This window comes from Schistocerca nitens, chromosome 6, assembly GCF_023898315.1.
Source record: "Schistocerca nitens isolate TAMUIC-IGC-003100 chromosome 6, iqSchNite1.1, whole genome shotgun sequence".
Lineage (NCBI taxonomy): Eukaryota > Metazoa > Arthropoda > Insecta > Orthoptera > Acrididae > Schistocerca > Schistocerca nitens.
The window spans coordinates 725,960,424-725,986,157 of NC_064619.1; the positions used below are offsets into that span (position 1 = coordinate 725,960,424).

The 25,734-nt window shown below is 41.3% G+C and overlaps 1 protein-coding gene across 1 annotated transcript in view; it reads right to left on the minus strand.

The window, feature by feature from the left end:
* Nucleotides 1-793: 793 nt before the first annotated feature.
* LOC126262196 (retinol-binding protein pinta-like) overlaps nt 794-25,734 on the minus strand; it is a 73,667-nt gene continuing 48,726 nt past the window's right edge. Inside the window, exons 4-7 of the mRNA XM_049958611.1 lie at nt 22,331-22,580; nt 19,537-19,647; nt 9,835-9,940; nt 794-1,216 (exon numbers count right to left, since the gene is read on the minus strand). Of these exons, the coding sequence (XP_049814568.1) occupies nt 1,065-1,216; nt 9,835-9,940; nt 19,537-19,647; nt 22,331-22,580 (619 nt within the window). The 3' untranslated portion in view covers nt 794-1,064. The remainder of the gene's footprint in view (nt 1,217-9,834; nt 9,941-19,536; nt 19,648-22,330; nt 22,581-25,734) is intronic.

Here is a 25,734-nt window from a genome sequence, read left to right on the forward strand (position 1 = left end):
AAAAAAAGAAGACAACAGGGTCTTTAAGCCGTATTCTCTAAAACTTATTATAACTCGAAGTTGCATATTTTCAAATTAAAGTGGACGAAGTGCAACGAGGATCCGAATTTGCGTGTGACACTATTCCCAGGTATATCCCACGTTAGGACATATATCATATTGCCATAGATATTTAGCAATTGCGAAGTATTATCTGGTTTGCTAGTAATATTACAATAGTCGAAACCATAAACTATACCCATATCTGTACGAGGTGTGAAAAAAAAAACCTGTGGATTTTGCGTTTTCATATGCTATGTTAGTCCGGTTCGCTCCAGGTTTTCGTTCTTCGGTTGGTAAACATGTCTGAAAGTACCATGTCGGATATTTAGTTTGTTGTCAGCTGTGAAAAGGGTTACATGTGCTTTGCTACTATTGATGATAAGACTATTGATTTCCTATAAAAATCTATCATAGAATTTGTATTAAATTTTGCTCTACGAACGGAAGGAAAAGTAGTAAAATATTTGAAATGTTAAGTACTACTTTTTTTGGTGAGTCTGATATGTGTAATACAAAGGTTTACGAGTGGTAAAAACGTTTTGAAGAACTCTTTGAGTACGTCGAAGATGACGAGTGTCCAGGACGCCGCAGCACACAAGTCGATGGAACTGTGCAAAACGAAATGGTAATAACACTCAACGTGTAAGAATCAGAGAGGTCACTGATCATGATAGCATATAAACTGACTCATGCCACGGAACTGTTTACGGATGTCTTGGGTATGAAACATATGAAATAAAATTTTGATTGATTGTTGGATACACTTCCGAAGTATACATGGTTTATTTGTAGCATGTGAATAAACATCAAAGTGGAGAGGAATATAAAAGAAAAAATGGAACAAAATATTACTTTCTCCGAATTCATCCACATTTCAAAACAGAGACAGACGAAAGCTTTACACGGAAAGTGCAGTGTGGTAACAGAGGTCCCTGTAATCTATAGTAAGACCTCTCGTGAGACGTATACATCACAATTTTCTATCACAAGTGCCAGAATCTACAAAATGAACTGTGACGGCGTCAGTCGACTGAGAGCTTCTTGAAGGAGCCCGCCACACCGTACATGTCGTCGGGGTGGTGGCTGTCTGCAGGCCTCTTGCTCTCGTCAGAGGTGTAGCGGTCCTGCTCCACGAACCAGTCTCGCTTCTTCTCCGCTCTCCTGATGAATTCATCTGGAATAAAGAGGGAAATTTAATTTTTCAGTCTCGTAGAAAATTTATAGCTACAAGTGAGTGGTCTACACATGTACCTGTGTTATCATAAATGTGTCTCAGTTGCTACTTTCTGCACTGAGAAAAACGGATGAAGTTACTTAGAACCAAAATGCGTGGACACATAGAGACACCTGAAACCAATGTGGAATTATTTTCTTCCTTTGTCAAACCGTATGTGTGTGTGGAGGTCTACGAACCACATGTCTGAAGGTAGCAACTACACTCCCTGTAAGGTGAGTCGGAAGTTCCATGCGGCTTTTCGCGGATGATGCTGTAGTACACAGAGGAGTTGCAGCATTAGAAAATTGCTGCGAAATGCAGGAAGATCTGCAGCGGATAGGCACTTGGTGCAGGGAGTGGCAACTGACCGTTAACATAGACAAATGTAATGTATTGCGAATACATAGAAAGAAGGAGCCTTTATTGTATGATTATATGATAGAGGAACAAACACTGGTAGCAGTTACTCCTGTAAAATATCTGGGAGTATGCGTGCGGAATGATTTGAAGTGGAATGATCATATAAAATTAATTGTTGGTAAGGCGGGTACCAGGTTGAGATTCATTGGGAGAGTCCTTAGAAAATGTAGTCCATCAACAAAGGAGGTGGCTTACAAAACACTCGTTCGACCTATACTTGAGTATTGCTCATCAGTGTGGGATCCGTACCAGATCGGGTTGACGGAGGAGATAGAGAAGATTCAAAGAAGAGCGGCGCTTTTCGTCACAGTGTTATTTGGTAAGCGTGATAGCGTTACGGAGATGTTTAGCAAACTTAAGTGGCAGACTCTGCAAGAGAGGCGCTCTGCATCGAGGTGTATCTTGCTGTCCAGGCTTCGAGAGGGTGCGTTTCTGGATGAGGTATCGAATATATTGCTTCCCCCTAGTTATACCTCCCGAAGAGATCACGAATGTAAAATTAGAGAGATTCGAGCGCGCACGGAGGCTTTCCGGCAGTCGTTCTTCCTGCGAACCATACGCGACTGGAACAGGAAAGGGAAGTAATGACAGTGGCACGTAAAGTGCCCTCCGCCACACACCGTTGGGTGGCTTGCGGAGTATAAATGTAGATGTAGATGTAGGTGATCAAAATATGCTATACGTCACATTGTCATAAATGTCGCGTGATTCAATGGTTATCTATGCGACAGTCGTGTTGCCACAGACAAGTTCCAAATATATCACACTGGAAAGAGATATCGCTCTCCTTTCACCGTTAAAAACAATTTCGATATTTTGGATACATCTGGTGGCCGACGGCCTTTCCGCAGTGGTGACGCTGGCTCCTGTCAGATCACCGAAGTTAAGCGCCCTCGGGCCTGGCTGTTACTTGGATGGGTTACTGTCTAGGTCTGCCGAACGCTGTTGGCAAGCGGGGTGCTCGTGGGCAATGTGAGGAGCAGTAGCGGTACGGGTCACAAAAACTGACAGCGGCCGGGAGAGCAGTGCGCTGACCACATGACTCTCAATATCCGCATTCGGTGACCACTGAGGATGACAAGGCGGCCGGTCGGTACCTTCAAGGCCTGTTTGGAGTTTTTTTTTTTTTTAGCCACATTTGGTACGAAGTATTGCATAACCTAAAATGCACCAAACGTAAAAACTGGCCAGTAACTAGAGGTTTTTGTATAAAATGCATGTTTGAACATCAGTTGCTTTTTTATTTAAAACCCAAGTATCTGTCGGTTGCAGTCACGGACCATCTTCACGGGTTAGGGTTAAAACAGATTAAGCCACATCACATCTTCCATTACTTAAATGATAGCCACGTAACATACAGTGTGTTTTGGGAAAAGCGACCAAAAACTTAGCAGGACGTAGAGGATGCTGCACTGAACAGTTCGAGACAGGGAGTCTGGGGTCGGAGAAGCCAGCTTAAGGACACAACGGGAATAAAATCACATTACTGCGTACTTTTCTTACTTACATTAGTTAACTGCAAATATCATCATGGAAACAATGAATGTACCATTTGTACTGTGTCTTACAAAATGTGCAGAAACTGACGGCCATCAACCACAGTGTAAGCATGACATCGGCGAAGAAGATTCTGACACATCCTGTCAAATATCCCTCGTGTGTTTGGAATCACGTCACAGACAGCTACAATTCTAGCAACTAATTTCTTCTCCCTTTCCACTGGGGCCTCATACACAAGTGTCTTTAGATGTCCCCTTAGGAAATAATCAAAGGAATTCAGGTCAGGTGACCTCGCAGGTCGTGGAATAGGACTTCCCCTTCCAGTCCAGTAACCAGGAAGTACTGTACCGGCACTCCTCCAGTGTATTGTGTTGTACATCTCTGAATAACGCTGAGTGAGGAACGCGCCCGTCGTTGATTCATAGCACATTCTGTCACTGGACACTGTAAATACGATACAACAGAGCCATCTTATGGACAAGCAAAGTAAACAAAACCTGGATCATGACTCCTTCGTAATCAGGATCGTCCTCCTTGCTTCCGTGCAGGATATAAAGGATGTACATGCAAATAAACAGCACAGTACGCGTTAGTCGTAAATAAGCTGGAAAACATTAATGTTAGTCGAAGTGATACACAAGTTTACTTCCATACACCGTTCAGCTGGCTCTTCCGACCCCAGGTTCCCTATCTCCAATCGTTCAACGGAGTATTCTCTATGTCCTGTTACAGCTTTGCACGCTCTTATGGCAACACCCCGTATGTAGCGCATGCCATGAATTTCAGCATAACAAAAAAAATGGTTCAAATGGCTCTGAGCACTATGGGACTTAACTTCTGAGGTCATCAGTCCCCTAGAACTTAGAACTACTGACACCTAACTAACCTAATGACATCACAGACATGCATGCCCGAGGCAGGATTCGAACCTGCGACTGTAGCGGTCGCGTGGCTCCAGACTGTAGCGCCTAGAAGCGCTCGGCCACCCCGGCCGTCTCCAGCATAACACACAGGACTTTTAAAGGCAAACACACTAATAACATGCATAAACAGAGCAGGACTCCCTGATCTGTTCTGCTCTGTTTACGCGTGTTATTAGTATGTTTGCCTTTAAAAGTCGTGTGTGTCATGCTGGAATAAATGGCATGCGGTACGGTACATATCACACGTGGCCATTATTTAAGTAACCACAGATGTCATGTTGTGGCTTAAACTACGTTAACCATACTTCGTGAGGATAGTCTCCGACTGAAACCGGTCGATATTTGGGTTTTAAATAAATAAAAAACAGCTGATGGTCAAACATGCGTTTTATACATTACTTGGCGGCTGTTAATAGTCAGCTTCCAAAAAAGTTTACTACAGTTTTCACAGCAAACTTTTCAAAATATGCGCTGTGTTCTACTTAATTTCGAAATATCACTATAACTATGGGCAACAGCGAAAGCAAAACCAATTCATTACCAAACTGTTGTATGAGACTGTAAGACACACAGAAAACCATTTCCTTTACCGAATAGTTCGCCCATAATCGAATGACAAAATCTGGGTACCGGAAAATATACGTGGATTCCAAAATAATGGTTTTAATTTTTTATGCGATAAGTAAATGTTTAATCGAGAAACTAAATTTTTGAGGCACAACACATGACTTGACATTTCCATTCCAGTGTATCGTACGATGCAGTTGCGTGGAGCAACCAGAATGCCGAGCAAAACGACAGGGAATTCTATCGGTGTCTTTAAGTCTTTGCAAGTGCGTTTGTATGCGCTCGAACAAAGCTTTCTTTCTACTGGCTACCTCTGTGGGGGATACACCAAAGCGTTGTCATCAATTCATGTCTGAATCTTTTAAGGTGCGTTCACACTATTTGAAACAGCCGCGCGCAACAGTTTAGCGAAGGAAGTCAAGCGTAGGCTTAAGGGGGAAGGACAGGGCGACGGTCGAAAAATCTCGAAATTTTTTACTTTGGAATTCGAATGTATATACAGTGGAGAAATATTATGTGCGAACTCCGAAATGTAACGATTCTGTGAGCCTTTTAAGCCGAGCGTGCACGGCACATCTCGGCGTTAGAGAACCGGTTCTGCGGTCACGCTCCATATTTATACCCGTTTGAGTAACCCTGATCTACTGGAACGTTGTTTGGGTTGTTTTGCTCAAAATGTGAATGAAAGTTTCAATAGTCTCATATTGAAATACGCTCCAAAAATGACATCCAGCTGAAGCCAAATTGTCAACATTGCTTAAAGTTTGGCCGTATGTCTACTCAATGTTGGCCATACAGCATTAATGCACGTGGCAAATGCCCTTCAAATCAAAATCGCCGGTAAAATGCGACGATTCTGTGAAGACAGAAATGCCAGCGGCGATGCGCTCTGCGTCTAAAACGACTTTGAGGACGAAAACGGCCATCCACTAGCCGAGGCGACAGTTACCATGGACCAGACACCGACGATAATCATTAAGAGTCAAGCTTGCTCCCTTTTTTACACGATAAATACTTGTCAAACTTTAAACATAATTTGCTCAAAACCATGTTTTTCACAAATTTTGTCGTCGCCCACGCTACAATTTCCATCCAAATTTAATGATTTTTTGGTCTACCTTGAAGCAAATTTAATTCTTTTCAGTTCACCGTAGCCTATATTTTATGTTGATTTTTAGTATCTCCTTCGGCCGGAAAAGAGGGGTCCAAAAGTGGTTATTTCTGTCAAATATCTATAATTTCGCCCGTTTTTTAATCAAATCCCTACGATCAACTAAAATTACGTCTGCAAGGATCAGTGTGACACGTTAATTTCAACTCTCAGATAACCAAAACTGGAGTTACAGCTACAGTCGTCGATCTGCCTCCTTTCAGAGCTAGTTCGGGAAAATACGAATGACACAGTGAAGATATTAATATTTTTCACAAAAAAAAATACCAATACAAACTCCAATGTATGCTTTATCCATTGCAGGGAACCTCATTTGTCTACTACATTCCTGTACGGAGACAAAAAAAGTCCTGAATTTGAGCAGTATTTTCGTCCGTCACCCTGTCATTCCCCCTAAATGCGATCCCCACAGCGAACAGTGTTGTGTGACGGTGTTTTGCGATGAAGCGGACACCACCCTGTTTACGGTTCGTGCATCAAAGCGTTCCAATTCTCTCTTTTGCTGCAAACATCGCTTGTTCGATAATATTTTTCCACACAAGACACTTATTATTTGGCGTAAAACTCTGTAAAACTCATACTTGAAACCAGACACACTTAACCATGCGTTGTCGCACCTAAGGCTGTATTTGCTCTCGTATCGATCGAGACGTAGCATTGGTAACCTTACAAATTGTACATAATATGGTATTCGCAATTTTCAACAGGGGTATACCGGTGAAGCAATTAAGATAGGCCACCCCACATTCATGTAGAACAAGTAAATATGTACAAAGGTAAGGCTTCACAAAGCTATAGCGAACAATGGATAAACCCGTCAATTTCCTTTGTTTATGAAAAGAATAGATTTATTACTACAGACTCCTCTACAATGACTCCAACGATATAGTACTTGGTCAAACAGGAACGATATAAACGCGTTAATCACCGTCCCGTCATTAGAAGTGGAGGCACCAAAGCTATACTGTACCAAATGTAAGCAGAAACGCGTAACTCATAGTTCATGTGTTGATTATTATGTCGGGGAAACCGCACCGCTACATACTTACTCGTTTTGGAGATGGCCACGCCCTGTTCCTAGTATCGTTTAATTCCCCAAGAAAAGGCTGGGAAGTAGCGTAGGATGAGGTCATGCTTTGGGGCTGACTTCCCAACACCGAGGTATTCCGGTGACCTTCCTCAGTCTTCTATTCAAACATTCTACTTAAACCGTCTGCTACCTGAATATTCGCGCACCGTACGGTTGCCGAATGAACTATCTGATCAGTTTTTCTGGGAGGATTCAGACCGCAGCTTAACACATGGTTGTAAATCTCTAGCTTAAATTTTCTGTGCTTACTGTACGATTAAAATGTCTCTAGACTGAACAGCACGGCCAGGACCTCCAATTTGTAGACCCAACCTCGAGAGGAACGCAGAACCAGCTAAGTGACCTGGTAAGATATTAGGATATTTCAAAGGAAAAGCTGAAATTACAGTCAGTTACCTACAATTATGAGATGATCTATCACCAAATGTAGATGTTTCAAAAATGGTTCAAAGGGCTCTGAGCACTATGGGACTTAACATCGGACGTCATCAGTCCCCTAGAACTTAGAACTACTTAAACCTAACTAACCTAAGGACATCACAAACATCCATGCCCGAGGCAGGATTCGAATCTGCGACCGTAGCGGTCGCGCGGTTACAGGTTGAAGCGCCTAGAACCGCTCAGCCGCAACGCCCGGCGTAGATGTTTCAATTGATGGGAATAGGGAGAAAAAATGCACATCCTGTTTTACTATGCATATGCTCATGTCACAATGTCGTAACCTGTTTCCACCAGCTGTTGGCCACCTTTAGACAAAAGATTCACGTCGCAAGCGGTGACGTAATATTCCCAATTTTTTGTCTAGAATATACAATGCAAGCATAGATTGCTCAAAGCTAATTACAACACTGTGAAATACTGGTGAGACTGTATTGTATCAAAAGGTAAAATCACTAAATGTGCTTGAAATGGATAAGACAACTCCTTGATACGTTTCTGGTGGTTTGTTGAACCAGATGCCTAAGCACAGGTCACGCAATGCCCATAAATTACGGGCCACGAGAAGGCGTCCGGCATCGAGTTGCAGTGGGTTCGTTTTAGGTGGACGCTATGGAACTGTGTTCACTACCACGCTCCTCAAGCCACTGCAGCACGATTCTGGTCTCATCAGTTCGTTGTACAGAAGAGCACAAGAGAGTGAGAGGATACGGTTAACTTATTGCAGAGGTCAGATTCACAATTACAGTGTGCGACAATAGCTCGCCTCCTAATCACGCTACTATATGGTTAAACATTTCAAAGGCATGTGAAATAAAGAAACACGTATTAGGGATGTGCCGAAACATTAAGAGGGGCAGCCTCGAATCCTTCAGCGGTCAGAAAAACGGTACCGAATCCTCCCAAGACCGCAAGGGTCTGAAACACGATGGGACCGAATCCTCCCGTTTGAAGCAGGTAGCATTTCTAAATGTTATGAATACACCAAGCAGGCAAAGGAAAGCATATAAAGTTCAGCCGGCACATCGCCAACGACTAAGTCCCGCTCAAGGTCACGCACAAAACGTGCATAAGTGAATCAATGCTTTTTGTTTAAAACATGTGAGGGCTAGGGGAAGGAGATAAGGAACGTGGCAGAAATAATTGCATTATTGTCAATAATACGACATACAATGTGTCAGTTTGGGAGTATTCGGTCCTGTTACCTGCTCACCTACCTCGTTTCTGGAAGATTCGTGGCTGCGCTCCGCGTCAGCCGCGGATCGAATCCGCAGGCGGATGTGCTGGCCAACCTGGATGTGGCTTTTAGGCGGTTTTACACATCCCTCTATGTGAATGCCGGGCTAATCCCCATGTCCCGCCTCAGTTACATGACTCACAGACATTTGCAACACGTTCGCACTGTTTCATGGCTTACACTAGACGCAGACAGATGGGATACATTGATTCCATCTCGGGGGGTCCGGGGAGGTGTCAGGAAGGGTATCTGGCCATCCTCTGACACTAACATCGTCAAACCCGTAGCAACAAGGCTGACCCCATGTTGAGGTGGGACAAAGGCCCAAAGCAAATGGATTGTTGTTGTTTTTAAAAAAAGTCAGGTTTCCTTTATTTCAGAACGATTAAAGTTTAAAAATACGTATATGTCTTGAAGAACATTGAATATGTAACTTAAGAGTGTGTATTTAGAGTTTATATTAAACCAGTCTTGGGTGGGTGGCAAATGACTCGAGCTATGACCACGATTATTTACGTTCTCGTATTGTGAGATTTATTTCTGTCTTTGTTAATTTGTGCTATTTAAACAGCTTACAGCGGCTCTAGTAGCTAGAACTAAAATATTAGACATATTTCCTTTTATTTAATAAATTGTTAAAAGCGTAACTCGTCCAGAATATCTCCAGCATGTTCCGCATCCAATATCATATTCACTACTGTCTCGTGTCCCTAGTTTACATTCACACTGTTAAATTCTCATTCCGTGTTGGTGATATAAAGTGTTTTCTACAGATTTCCACTGTTATGAACTGTTTAATAATACACACTGCAACAGCTGGTCTTACATGTCAGTCATAATTTTTGACGTCCGTATTAACTCTGGAATATATAAGTACAATTATTATTGCGCCATCAGTCCTAAACTCTAGGTGGTTCAGTAAGAAACGCAATTTATAAGTTGTGGTTTCTGACATGATATCTGAAGTTAGAGGTAAGCACTATAAAGCGAAACTAGTTGGAGGTACGTATCATGACCACAATGGGGTCTTAACAAATTTCACTAAGTTAGATGGGAAATGTTGGCTTCATTTAAAATTATTTGTGGCACACACTCCGAAGAAGAGGAAAAAACTGAAATACTATGGGTCTAAAGTGAAATACTTGAACTTATAAAAATAATGTGATATAAATGTATGATTTTCTCATGTTCTTTCTCCATGTAAATCGATCTCAACCTGTGTATACTTACAGGCAAATTTATCGAAAGGACCGGCCGTGCCTCCTAGTTCATCCGGCAGATACTCCTTTGGCACGTGGTCAAACAGCGTCGTTGATCCTGGTAAATGGACGTGTACCTGGAACAGGACAATATTTCTTTTAGAGGCATTCACTGCTGGAATTCCAGAGCTAAGTTTCTTTTGATAATATTAATAAATGGCACAGTAGTTCAATACCACAGTACTCGGACAAGGATTATAAAGAAGTGGCGTCTTCTCTCCCAGTAAATAACACCAAATATTAAAACAGTTAGAGAACATGCAAACATCTACCACTTATCTTATTGAATAAACTCGCCTCCTTTATCATGTGACGACACGGTTCAAATGGCTCTGAGCACTATGGGACTTAACTTCTGAGGTCATCACACCCCTAGAACTTAGAACTACTTAAACCTATCTAACCTAAGGACATTACACACATCCATGCCCGAGTCTGGATTCTACCGTGCGACCGTAGTAGTCGCGCGCGGTTCCGGACTGAAGCGCCTAGAACCGCTCGGCCACAACGGCCGGCGAGACGACATGATGCATATTTTATTGACACATTTTATTCCATTTTCATGGCATTCAGATTGCATATAGCTAGTTTTATACAACATGACGAAACTAATTGCAAATTATTATCACATCTGAAGATGTAAATATCTGTAGTGATTAGGCGACTTTGTCACCTGTTTTATTTTACAATGTGTAATATCTTAAAAATAATGGTGCATAGACGGTGTAAAGCGATACAGAATACGTACCTCACTGCAAAACACGTTTTATAAGCTAACGAACACATGCTATTGGACAGAATAGTACACTTCTAGAAGATCCAATACGCTCAATACCCACTGTATATGAATAATTATATGTATGAATATAACCAAATTTGCAAAATCAACATCTACATCGTACTCCGCAAGCCACCTAATGGTGTGTGGCATGAGGGTACTTTTTGTATCACTAACTGATCCCTCTAAACCTGTTACACTCGCGAATGGTCATTACGCGAGACGTGTGTAGAGGGAAGTAATACGTTGTCCGATTCTTCCTGGAAAGTGCTCCCTCGAAATTTCAACATTAAATCTCTCCGTGATGCACAACGCGTCTCTTGGAAAGTCTGCCAATGGAGTTTATTGAGCATCTCCGTAACGATCTCGTGCCGATTAAACGATCCCGTGAGGAAACGTGCCGCTCTTCGTTGGATCTCCTCTATCTGTGTTACCAGTTCTCTCTGGCAGGGATCCCAGATAGATGAACAATACTCAATAATGGGTCGAACAAGCGCCTTATAAGCCACTTCCTTCGCGGATCTGTTACATTTCCTTAAGATTTTTCCTTTGAATCTGAGTCTGGCATCTGCTTTTCCCACTACTTTTTTCATGTTATCATTCAACTTAAGGTCGCTCTAGATTGTTTCCCTAGATATTTTACGGTAGGTACTGTTTCCATCTGTTTGTCATTAGTAGTGTAGCTATACAGTAGCGGATTTCCTTCCTTATGTATGTGCAATATGTTACATTTATTTACGTTCAGGGTCAGCTGCCAGAGCCTGCACCATTCGTCAATTTTCTGGAGGTCATTCTGCAAATTTTTACTATCTTCTGGCGTTGCTACTTTCTTATAGACAACCGCATCATCTGCGAACAGCCTTAGATAGCATCCGAGGCTTTCTACTAGATCATTTATAACCATTGTAAACAGTAACGGTCCAATCCCACTTCCTTGGGGTGCACCGGCAATTTCGGTTACATCTGTCGATTTTGTTCCCTTAAGAGGGACGTGTTATGTCTGAAAGGAAGCCTTGAATCCAGTCGCAAATCTGCTCCGCTATTCTATAAGCTCCTATTTTTGCAGTAAACGGCGTTACGGGACAGTGTCAAATGCCTTCGTGAAGTCAAGGAACACGACATCAACCTCAGCGCCACTGTCTACGGCACCGTGGATCTAATGGAGGAACACAGCGAGCTGAGTTTCGCAGGATCTCTGTTTGTGGAATCCATATTGATTTTTATAGAGTAGTTTTTCCTTCTCCAAGGAAGTCATAATTCTTGAGTATAAAAAATGTTGCATAATTCTACAGCAAATTGACGTCAACGATACAGGTCTACAATTGTGTGCTTCTGTCCTACGGCCCTTCTTAAAAAGCGGGAAAGACCTGCGACTTCTAACAGTCGCTAGGTACCCTTCGTTGTTCAAGCGATCTACGGTAAATTGTTTCTAGACTGGGAGCAAAATCTTTCGTATAATTATCTTACGTGAACGGTTTGGAGATACTGACTTAAAATTCTTAAAACAGGCAAAAGAAAACAAGGAAACGAGTATTTAGTCTTGTACAAGGACCCGCTGAAAAGTAGGGCCTCCGAATTTTTTGTGTGAAAACTCTTAAGGCTTTTTAAATAAAACAAAAAGTTATTAATGTTCTACATCTTTATTCTTCATGTCAGTTATTTCTCAGCATAGTCGCCCTGGCGACGAACACATTTCTCCCAACGACAGTCGAGTTTATTCATACCGTCACTGTAGAATGTTTGACTCTTTTGACCTTAGCGACAACGGCATATATGCTTGCTCCTCTTCATCGCTATAAAAGTAAAGTCCTCGAAGGTTTTCTGTAAGTCCTGAAAGAGTTGAAAGTCGGATGGGGGCAGGTAGGGACTACATGGAGGATGATCGATGACAATGAACCCAAGGCGTCGGTTTATTGCAGATGTCGCAGTGCTCGTGTGTGGTCTGGCGTTGTCATACGTGTGTGGACAAACTCGTACAATTCGAAACTCGATTACAGAAATCTGTTTCTCACTCACCGACATAGTTACACACCGGCACGTTAAGCGCTAGAATTCGGACCACTCTAGCGGCCTAGGGCTGCAGTTTGCGTGAGTGAAGCGGGTAAGTCGATCGAGTAATATGCATGACACGTAATACATCAGCTAATATCGAGGGCAGAATAAAAAATTAAGAGGCATCACTTTTCAAAAAAGCCACGTATCTAGCCTTTCGCTGAAGACCGTCAGATAAATTGCGTCTTCACGCCATGTAACCATTAGAGATGGGGGATCCGCTCTTGAACTAATTCATAGAGTTCAATCTTTCAAAGGAGTGAACAATCAGTGATTCAGAAAAAAAGAACGGTAGCTCCAAACGTTTCCCAGGCAGAGAGAGAGAGAGAGAGAGAGAGAGAGAGAGAGAGAGACGGAGCATATCAGCAGCGCCTCTGCTGGTCAGAGCACAGTGCACGCCACACAACACAGCCAGCGCCGGCCTCTGTCCTGCTTCTACCTTGGCTGCCTGCATTGTGCAGTGCCCCATTGGATTTTGTGTTTCACATATGCCGGGCCGTCTCTGTGCGTCGTCTGCCGTGTGCACTGTGCAGTGTCTGGCGCAGCTTAACTTCGCATCGCACTCTGTCGGCGATCGTTTCAGTCGCACGTCCTGCCCTCTGGGCAGTTGATGCCAGCAACAGGACAGAGAGCCACCTAGCGGATAACATAGGAACTACTTGCAAAAACCTGCTCGCAAGGGAGCGGACGATTAATTTTTGTCTCGGAGCGGGTGAGCTCCCCCCACCCTCGGAACTCGCCCGCTCAACGCTCACCCCACCGTCTCGACTCTAGCCAGAGCGTCGAGCAAAGCGACTCTGGTGTCACTCTGGTCTCTGCGGTCTCAGCTCACGCAGTAATACAGCTCGCGGCTCGACCTGCTCGACTCAGCGCCTCTGCATCGGAGTTTGCCCCCACTGGATATTGTTCTTCATAGTAATACCGCTATGCATATTACATTATTATGTTATGTATACATCAATTGTTTTTATTTTATTTTTATTTGTTTAAACTGATTAGATTAGTTTCCTGATGACTACTCTTACTATAGGATTTTTATTATGGACACTCGAATTTACGCTTTAATTACGAGCGAACCGATAAACGTATCGCAAAATGTGATACACCAATATTTTCCTTGTTTTATTCTGCGTAAGGCTATATGCAGCACTTTCGTTTTACAGTCAAATTTATATTTTTTTTTCTTATTCTGGTACGGATTTTGCGATTTTAGGCGTCTTCGAAAGGAAAAATATATGGCTTGCGATGTATTTGTATGAGGTTAATGAAATTTTAATACATTATAGCCAAATATATTGTTAATGTAAATCTCAAGTTACAACATTTTCCGATCACCCAAAAAACCACGCTAGTGCAAAATAAATCAATAATCAAAAACTTTGTCATATCGTGGAAATTTCAATAAACAATACAAAATTCTTACTCATTATCTATGTTACTTCAAAATAGGATCAAATAAGATCAAAATACAGGTATAGTACTGGAATAAACCAAGTTTAAAGGGCAATGTGCCTTTCATTTATTTTCTTTTGTAAATGAGTGGTGAGTCATGAAAAACAGCTAATTCATTTCAGGGAGTGAACAGTTCTGATCCAATCTCTGAAAAGAACAGTTTTGCCCATCTCTAGTAACCATGTTTATTATTTAACCTGATCGAATTAGGGCCTTAGGGCCCTTTCTTATATTGAACCAAGCTTCTTACTGTGACTGTCTTTTTCTTTTTGCCACAGCGTCAAAAGCGTCCCTAGTATCAGACATGCAGTCAGCTGCTGTAGAACCATGCCAGAAATGGGTTGGAAAGCTGCTGGTTTGCACGTGGAAATTTTAAAAAGCACTTTTGACGCAACATTCTGTATGCTAGTTGAGGTGATCGTTTTGGTCGAGAGCGGCAGTTGCGTTACGAGCACTGCGGCCTGGAGGCTAGTGCGTCATTGGCGGCTGGCTGGTGGCCGTGTTGACCGTGGAGCAGCGTCGGTGGCGCCGTGTGCAACTGTCAAACTTGCGAGCTGTCGGGATGTGACGTCAGGTCCGCCCGGCAGCTGTCACAAAGACGCGAATGACTTTGTACACATTTGTAAACGTGTGGGACAAACTACTGTTACCACAGTAAAGCACGAATATCCACTTTAAAGAGGAGAAAAGGCCGAACCTGTCAATAAGTAGATACACTATGAAGATAACATGTCAAGGATATTCTGATGGAAGTTTACTAAATAACTAATAACTTCGTAAGTTTTATTGCCCAAAAGAGAACAACCTATCAAATATTTGTACTCATTGATGTGCATCGGCTGAACTAATTACGTAATATATTATTTACATAATTTACTACTGAGTGACATTTTAATTGCACATTTCAATGAAATCAGCATTTTTTATAAATCAGTACAGTTATACTACCACAAAGGCAGCATATGCGGGCAGACATAAATCCACATCACCAATACTGGTGACCCAAAGAAACTGGTACACCTGCCTAATATCGTGTAGGGCCTCCACGAACACGCAAAAGTGCCGCAACACGACGTGGCACGGACCCTACAAATGTCTAGTGTAGTACTATAGTTGAATTCTTTTATCTTGGCGGCTCGCGCATGCCCGCCCAGACGCGGGAGATTGCTGCGTTGCCAGTTGCACACGACGCACGCGCCAAGAGAAACAGCGCCATAGTACAGTATGTTCGCAAGCTTACGTTTAGGGGGGAGCGCGCAATTTATGAAGTAAAGCCACCACGGCCGCATTAATCCTTTCGCTGCTACAGAGACGTGCTCCCCGCATTCCGCGCTATGCGCGATTTTGTCACTGCACTGATCGCCTGTGCTGACACATGGTGTTTCCGACTGCTTTGACACACTTATCATTCGATTCCACAACAACTATTTGGCCCAAAAATTAGATTTTTACACATCTTCTTGACTGATACCTTCCCCCCACTTCCTTTGACTGACTGAAGTACTTTAAAATAAAGCCAAACGCGCCCGGTGTAAATAAAATTTTTATTACAGTCGCGAAAGACGGAATATTTCTCAATATTACATACGACACCTATGTGGTACTTAAATTAAATGAGATATTGTTATACAGTAAATTTTATATGAAATTTAGGTACCTTGTCCACATTTCATTCTCAACATTGTGGCAACTAAAATCGACCATACGGAAAGTATAAGCTATGGACTTTTACCTCTGCAAACTCTTCAAAATTTCGTGCAATGGTTTACTACATTTAATGCTGCACAATAACTGGGTTGAACATCGAAACAAAATTAAGTCATTTATGGGGGGAAGGTATCAGTCAAGAACATGTGTAAAAATCTAATTTTTGGGCCAAATAGTTTTTGTGAAATCGAATGATAAGTGTGTCAAAGCAGTGGAAACACCATGTGTCTGCACAGGCGAGCAGTGCAGTGATGACAAAATCGCGCACAGTGCAGAATGCGGGGAGCACGTGACTGCAGCAGCGAAAGGGTTAATGAAGAGACAAAGCACTAGAAATTTCAAAAAACTGCATTCAAACGAATAAAATTCGTGAAGTAAGACACTTCGATATTGTTTAAAAAAAAAAATATTTAGCGTTGCAGAAGGTTTGAACTCGTTACCTACCGCCTGCTAATCCAACGCCTCTTTTTTTTTTTTTTTTTTTTTTTTTTTTTTTAAATCTCATTTTGTTCGCTTTTGTTCGTTGCATCTGCTCGGGGCGGACGTCTTAAGACATCCATTTATGTTCGTTGTTGATCGATTGACTCAGTTTTTTTATTACAGAGGGCACGTAACCCTCTGTCTCCTTAAGCATTACGCTAACGCAACCCGTGCTGCTGTATCTCTCCATAAGGAATCTAACCCGTCACGCAGTATTCTGACAAACACTGTTGGTATGCCTATGAATTACTCGTACTTCGTCGAAGTACAATAGGAAATAAACAATTACCGCTGTTCTTTATTGCGAAAAAGCGGTTCGTGAAATTGATACAAACACCTTTTCTTGCTATCGCCTGAATTAAGAGTCTTATTGCTTGTTTGGTTTAATTAATTAATAGAAAATGAAGCAATTGGCATAAAGAATGGTTTTTCCAAACTTTCAAAAAACAAAGTCTGCTATCAAGACATTGCTTTTGTTCTATTACTTTATTTATGACTGAACGTTTCTAAAACTGAAGACACTCGTCCGTGCTCTGTACTACAGTCGAGATCTGGCGACGTCGTTCTCTGTTCATTGGCTGACTGTATGTTTTGACGTCAGATGCGCAGAACGAACCTAAACTCGGCCGCCAAGATATATGACGCGCACTTTAGAGGGAACTGACGACATGAACCCTGCAGGGCTCTCCATAAATCCGTAAGAGTTCGAAGAAGTGGAGAACTCTTCTGAATAGTACGCTGCAGGGCACACCAGATATCCTCAATAATGGTCACGTCTGACGAGCTTGGAGATATTTAAACTCAGAACAGTGTTCCCGGACCCACTCTGTAGCAGTTCTGGACGTATGGAATGTCGCATTGTCCTGCTGGAATTGTACAAGTTTGTCGGAATGTACAATGGACACGAATGGATGCAGGTGATCATACACGATGCTTACGTTCCTGTCACCTGTCAAAATCGTATCTAGACGTATTAGGGGCCCCATATCACTCCAATTGCACCACTACAGAGCCTCCACCAGCGTGACCAGTCCCTTGCTGACATGCAGGCTCCATGGATTCATGAGGCTGCCTCTATAACCGTACACGTCCATACTTTGGATACAGTTTGAAACGAGACTCGTCCAACCGGCCAACATGTTCCCAGTCATCAACAGCCCAATGTTGGTGTTGATGGGCCAGAGCGAGGGGCTAAGCTTTCTGTCACGCAGTCATCAAGGGTACAGGACTGCGCCTTCGGCTCCGAAAGCCCACATCGATGATGTTTCGTTGAATGGTTAGCACGCTGACGCTTATTGATGGCCCAGCATTGAAATATGCAGCAATTTCCGGAAGGGTTGCATTTTTATCACCTTGAACAATTCTCTTCAGTCGTTGTTGGTCCTGTTCTTGCAGGATCTATTTCCGGCCGCAGCGATGTCTGAGATTCGAAGTTTTCCGGATTCCTGATATTCACGGTACAATCGTGAAATGGTCGTAAGGGAAAATTCTCACTTCATCGCTACCTCGGAGATGCTGTGTCCCATTGCTAGTGCGCCGACTGTAACACCACATCCAAACTCCCTTAAATCTTGATAACCTGTCATTATAGCAGCAGCAACCTGTCTGAAAACTGCGCCAGACTCTTGTTGTGCCGACCGCTGTGGCCGAGCTGTTCTAGGCGCTTCATGTGGAACCGCGCTGCTGTTACGGTAGCAGGTTCGAATCCTGTCTCGGGCATGGATGTGTGTGATATCTTTTAGGTTAGTTAGGTTTAAGTAGTTCTAAGTCTAGGGGACTGATGACCTCAGATGTTAAGACCCATACTGCTTAGAGCCATTTGAAACCATTTGAACACTTGTTGTCTTATATAGGCCATGTTCTGCCTGTGTACATATCTCTGTATTTGATTACGCATTCCTATGTAATTTTCTTTACCGCTTCAGTGTAAGAGATCTGTTATTAATTTTATTTTCTATTTAATGTTCATTATTCTGCATAGTTATGCCCTGCTTGCAACAATGGGAAGAACAGGTCAGTTTGTGTATGAAAGGGATGCCATATATGTGTACACAATACATATTCAAGACATAGAGAGCAAAAACTGAATTTTAACACTGGAATAAAAATACATTTGTTTAGCAAAAATTTGTGGGAGAAATACCTAAGGTGGAATAGATAATGATTTCTCATTTTGTTCAGATTTCTATTGTGTATCTAATGGTGCATACAGATTTAAAATTGCATTATTGTACAAAAATTTTAAAATAGGGCTGAAAGCTGCTTTAAGTCATTAAGTGACGTAGATGCTGCGAATGCCCAGGGAAGGGAGTGTCGCACTTAAACATTGGTTATCTTGCCTGTTCCACATTAAGATGTAGAGGCAAAACGTTTGTCGGTCTGGATGGTTGTATAGACATTCTCGTTTTGGTCTTAGAAGTTTTTCCAAGGTGACAATCTCAATACTTAGAGATATTCTGCAATAGTTCAGCTGGGTTTAGATAAATCACCACTGGCCAAGACTCAGATTTTATTCTGCGAATAGTTCAGTGGGACTTGTATTTATCGGTAGTTAAACAAGATTGGACTTGGAATTACTTGCTCTGAGTCAAAATTTAACTCAGTGTTAGTAGGGCTCTGCTGATTTCACTCTTGGTCAACACTTATCCTCGTAACATCGCTTGTTTATCAATATTACATTTGGTTGTGATAGTGTTAGTTAAATCTGAAAAATTTGAACAGTGGACATTTGCTTTTCTGTTATTTTAATTACATTGTATGTTTGCTGACCACTATCATGGGTTCTCGAGCCAACTTCAGTTCACTTAACTACATAATGGATATTAATCATCAGCCATCATTCCCTATTGTGTAAATGAAAATTAATCATTACACTGAACCTTAACAATTTGTGGTGGCACCTACATTGAACCTAGCATCATTTAAATCTGATTAATTGATGAGGGACAATTTTATAATTTTTATTAACAAAAGTTACATACATCTAAGTTATCAGCCCCCTGTTGCTTTTATAAGGTGTTTTTGTCACATGCTCCTGTGTAACAATACGGTCAACTTTTGTCTCAACTGCTTTTGAGCTATTGCTGACTACACAACTTTCCCAAATTTGTAGGAATCAGTATACTAACAGTATGTAATAAAATTTAAAGCAAAGCAACACCACTTTTTTTTTGGAAGAAATTATATTTTCTAGGAACAACTTACCCTATTCTGCAACTTTTCTGATAGAGCTGACTTCACAATTTTCATGACAAAATCAATAATTTTGTCCGCATTTAAAATGTGGAATGCTTTCAGCCTTCGGCAGTAGGCAGTCTGCAAAAAATCAGTCAAGTTAATGCTTTTGTGTTTGTTATTGCCTGTTTAGTCTTGTGGAAAAGACATTAAGTTACAGGGAATAAATGGCATTGCAACATTAAATATTTCAGTTTGGTAAAAGACATTTTGCTGTGCACCATGAGCTACAAGTAAATTTTAAGTATTATAAAATTAGGTATAACATACAATTTATGGTGTACAGCAAAACGTCTTTCAACAAGTACTTACGAGCTGGACACCACGAAGCGTACAACATTTTCACGAATATTTCAACATCAAAAGCATAAATCTTAAGACTATTCATATTGAACTTTTCCAGTCAACTCACCAACAGACTTTACGGTAGATCCCTAACTTATGGAAGTGTCGTGATATTACCTTCTTTGAATTATTATATCTTTGTATTATTACATATACGTGGACATAAACAAGCGGTATGTGCGATAACTGCATAAAATTTAACGTAGATTTAGGTGCAACTGACAAAATACTTCCTGCTGCTCCTCACTACGTTCTTCTTTCTTCTGTTTACTCTCGCACTCTAGAATTCTACGCATTGCCTGTTCAACAGCTGTCTGGCAGAACTTCGGTTATACAATAAATCAGTCAAATCTAAAGGCCGTAAATTCAACTAAATACCTAGTAATTAGAATTAAGAATAACTTAAATAGGAGAGAACACGAAGAAAATGTGGGGAAGGTGAACCATAGACTGCGTTTTATACCAGAACACCTACGAGACGCAACAGATCTACTAAAGAGGCTGCAGACACTACACTTGTCCGTCCTCTTTTGGAGTAGTGTTGCGTGTGTGGGATCCCTACCTGATAGGATCAACAGAGTACATCGAGAAAGTTCAGAGGAGAGCTGCACGTATTCTATTATAGGGAAATAGGGGAGGGTGTGTCACGTACATAATATAGGATTTGGGGTGGACATCGTTAAAACAAAGGCCTTTCTCGTTGCAGCGAGATTTCTCACGGAATGTCAATAACCAACTTTTTCCTCAGAATAAGAAAATATTTTGTTGTGGCAGGCCTACATAGGCAGAAACGGTCATCATAATAAAATGGAAATCAGACCTCGGGCGGAAAGATGTTCGTTATTCCGCGCGCTGTTCGAGAGTGGAATAATAGATAATTGTTGTGAAGGTGGTTCGATGAAATACTTAAGTGTGGTTTGTTGAGTATCCACGTAGACGTAGACGGACTTAAATATGCGAAACAAAGCTGCAGTCTTCGCCCAACTTCACTGTCGCCGAGAGAGGAGCGGCACTATAGGCGATGTCTGCTGACGACTCAGGTTCTTACTTCCTAGACAAATAAAAAAAGTTGCTTGCCACATGTGAGTCACATGTGCCTAACATGGCCATGGAATGACAGCCACACTTTATAACACCACATCAGGCGCATGTGACAGCCATGTTCCAGACTAAAAATCTAATGGTCCCACTAGGGCCGCGCGTAGAGAGAAGGGGTACTCCCTTATCTGTCTGTCGTGACCTAGCAGGGAAATACTGATAACGGTCGAACAAGACTGACACGAAAGTCAACTGGTTAAACTAATGACTACAGTTATTAAAATATCCGTGGTTATAACGCCGTGGTCGGATGAATTTCTTGCTCATCAACCACGGCACCATTGCCATAAATATTTCAATTAGCGTAATATTTCTGGCTGTGAAAATTTACATTTTGCAACTAAACTGATGGTTCCACAGTATTCACATCTGTAAGAACATGCTTTTTATGGTTTGTTTGTCCAATGGTACCAGTAATTCTGAGGAATGTTGTCTACTTTAGGCCCTCCGTTTCGTCTTACAATCACCTGGTTTACTGGAAGCTGAGGAATAAAAGAAGATATTGAGAGGGAACGTGACTACATTCTAATTAGATGTAACAGTCGGTGGAAATGTGAACTGTGAACCAGTACCCATTCCAGACAAGTGCCAGAGACAGCACCTGTCCTTTCTGAGACTTTCTAGTTACAGGTTTTTAGGCATCAGTGCTGGAACGTCAAGTACGAGCGCAAACAGTACACCGCAATGAAAGAAAAATTTAGGCTAGTTAGTAAATTGTAGCCATCATGATTAATATTGTGATAGTCGCCTGATTTATGTCCACTGCAAACTGTTTTTTATACTAAGATGGATGTCGTATTATGATACTTGATGAAGCCTTCTTGTTATTTGTCTAATGGGTATTTATCACCATTGCTTTTGGAGAGTATGTTGGAAGGACCTGTGAAGTACTGGAAGAATATAGTTGGGTCGGTAAGTGAGTTAGTACTGCGGTAGCGTCTTCTGGGGTAGTGAATGACAGATTGATATTTAGAGCGATTTTGTCCTATGATGATCTGACAACAGGGGTTCAATGCGTTATTAAAATACGTTGCATTTTTGTGCTCCCAACTGAAGTTCTTCAAGAAATTAAAATTTTTATGGATCCACATTTTAGTGGTCTATAACCAAAATTAATCATGAATTATAAATTATCTGTATATGAAGACATCATTTGTGGGCACATATATTTTATCAACAGATACACAATTCCAAGTGATAATGCTGCTCTCCTCTTATGCGCCAATTATGTGTGAGGAAAAGGGTACCATATCACAACTTCCTAGGAAGGTAGCATTATATCTACAATCTACAGGTGGAGCAATATTTTGAGGGTACTGACCTTGTAGCCGATTTCCAGTGCCCGTACAATATTGATATCTGTACGTAAGACGTGTCCAGCATTCAGATTCGTCATGTCGTAGATGACGACGTCTCCGAGGGAATAGTCGTCAAAGTACATCATCTCAATGGCTATGGAGGCGGTTTTTCCGTGCTTTGGCCACGAGACCCACGTGGGGTCTGGGTCAATGCCTCCGATGATGTGCACGCGGTGCAGGTCCTTAGTAAGGCGAGGCATCACCGCGAACTTCCTGACGAAACAGTACAGGCACAATAGTGGCAGGGCTACCTGCAAATTCTCGAACCAGTACTAATCACGTTTAACACGTTATGTGTAAATACAACATAAACTCAGTTGTGAAGACATCACTACCAGCTAATATACATTTTTTCCCTTTTTACTACATTTTCTTTCACATTGTTCCTGCTTTATTTTCATCATACATTCAAAAGGTTAGTTCAGAATGACTTTTGTAAATTTAATTCTCGCCATAATTATGTTTGTGTTTACATAATGTAGTTGTTATGAATTTTATTGCCAATTTCAATTATTCCGATATTGTTAACATGTTACTTGAAACCATTTTCTATGGACAAAGCAATATGAAATTGTGATTTTGTACAGAACTGTAAATCGATATAATGAGAATCTTTGAAAGTGTTACGTGGAGCGAGGTGTATACGTAGAATTCTATCGACAGAGCGACAGGAATGACATCAACAAAGAGTCAGGAGCGAGACGAAGAGAGTCGAGGTAGAGTTGATTGTCGTGCCGCGCGTATGTACTGCTAATATTGTGTTCGTGGCAGGTGAAAAATATCAGTGTTGGGACAGTGTTATATTTTTGATATCGGAATGTACAGCGACTCCAGAACTAGTGATTTTACCTGTCCTATTGCTCGTTTGCCGGAACTTCGAAATGACTCAAGCATAAAACTTTGATGTGCGGATCGGCAAGCCGTGTGCACGCCGTAAAGATATTGTTTTCGATTTTAGTCAGCGTAAACTGCTTGTTGCATACCACAGACTACGGAATGAAACAGAAAACATGGCAACACATTTTCGTGTCTTATATTAATACGAAGAACATTAACTACGAATGTATGGTGTGCTGATCGCCACGTGATTGAAGTAACTGCGTAGGCATTTGTTCGAGGCACTTATTGTCCGGTATCAACCACGTAATAATGATTTACTGCACAATCGACTTAATTTACTATCGTAGCGCGGTCGGATGTACTGTGAAAAGCGCCGCGATCGCATATCATAAATCTGGAAACCGTTACCAAAGTATATAACAAACATAATGACATAAAGTTATGTCACGCGTTAATGGAAAGCAGCGTGTTTTATTTTCCTCACAGATGCGCAGATCGGAATTAATTCTGCAAACACAGAGCGTACCTTTTACATTCACAACTGGCGCTCAAGATCAAGGAAATCAGCAAGACGACACCAAGTACTGGACTACACACTCAAGGATCATAGACTGACGAAGCGGATGCCGAGGGCTCGCCAGCAGTATCAGTTAAGTGGAAACTCTTTTGTTCGAACGTGAGCTAAGAGACACCGCGAGCAACATCGTTCTAAACAGCGATTTAAAATCTCTTTGTATACAAACAACAATAGCTTTTTTGAACATTCATTTCACGTAATTTTAAATTCTCGTATTGTAATATTAATCCAGTTTAATTTCAAAAACATTCGGAACAGTAGTTATAACTTGGTTTCATTCATTTAATTATTTATTTTCATAAGCATAATAACTTTGCAAACGTATTAATTTCCGAAACCGTCAGTTTTGCAGACAAAAGCTACTAATAATAAAGAGACAGATTAAACAGTTTTTGTTTCTTTTCATTTAATTTTAATTGCCAATGTTTCTTTATTTATGTGGTCTTTAAATGTTTCCTTACATTTTCATGTTGTGTTGATCTGCATTTAATCTCGTACAAATTGTGCTATGCCGATGAATTTTGCGTTCTGTGCATTAACTACCATTTCATTAGTAGACAGAGACACGTGACGAGTTGTTCAGTTTGTTTAGAAGAATATTTAATCAGTGTTAATCTGATTTGGGCTAATAGGTTTTCATTTCTAATCTTATAATTGTTGTGTAATTACTTACATGTGTGAATGTAATGTTCAGCGTAATTGAAGAAAATCAGGGTATTCCTCGTTCCAGTTAACTTAATATTTCCGGGAGCGGTAAATTTAGAAGAGACGGACAGGGCTACTGTCAGTCCGAGTAATAAAACACGGTCGGTTCTAGCCCAGTCGAGGTTCCAGGAGGTACTGTTTCGGATGTTACAGTTATATTTTGTGAAACGGTCTGATCCGTCATCACCACCTATTTCGACCGTGTCGTGACCGGACAGTGTCGTTTTAATGCTGTGCTGACAGAATCTGTTAATTTTCCGGAAGAAGATCGAAATTTAGTCACTTGTTTAGGTGCGGTTTTTTTCACTAGATTTATAATATGACGATTGAACTATGTTTACATCTCTGTAAGTAGAAATGAGAGGAGTCTGGGAATAACAATGGAAATAATAAAATTTCAAGGAAGAAAGTCAGATAAGCTGGGTAAAGCAGTGGAGCAGACATTTAAAGAAGTTGAAAGTGCAATGTTTACGAAACAAGATGAACGAAGGTGTTAGAAATGAAGGTGTAGAATGCTTGGATGCAAACACAGAAGCCCGAGTTATTGAGGATGAACAGTGAAAGCTGAATTAGAGAATGGCTACAATCAGATTGTGCAGGAACGTAGTACGAAGAATGAGGCAGAAGTGGAAGAGATCAAAGAGAACACGAGAATAAGATAGATGATTTAGAAGAGAGCGTTAGAAACAAAAATATAGTGGGGGCACCTTCAACGATGCAGGTAAAGAATGATAGTAAAACCGAAAACATAACAATTGATCTCAGCGTAGAAGCGAATTCAGTTTCTGTTGTAAATGCTGGTGGAGTCAAGTTGCAGTTGAGTGCTCGGAAAATAATAATTGGAGAAGAGGTTGTGTTAGCTCAAAAATAAAAAGACTGAAATGAGGGGCGTATGCTCCAGATAGGTCCAAATATTTTAAGGAACTCACCATAGAATTCTTGCATGTGTACTGGATAGATGATAGACTGAGTGATGTTTCTCGGACATATCCAAACTATGGCAGGAAGTGTAAGCAAAGTGTTAATGAAAATAGTGAGGAAATGATTAGCCAAGTGAAACACCCAGACAATACGTGCAAAAAGAAGTAATTTTGTTGAAGTCTTGGTAGAGAGTTTGCACTATAAGAAGAGACATAACTGTCTTTTAGAGGAAAACCTTTGGTAAAGGCCATGAAGTGTGGATCCCAGGAGGAATGGTTCAGAAGTGGTCAGTTGTGACAACGCATAATACCAGGGGGTTCACTA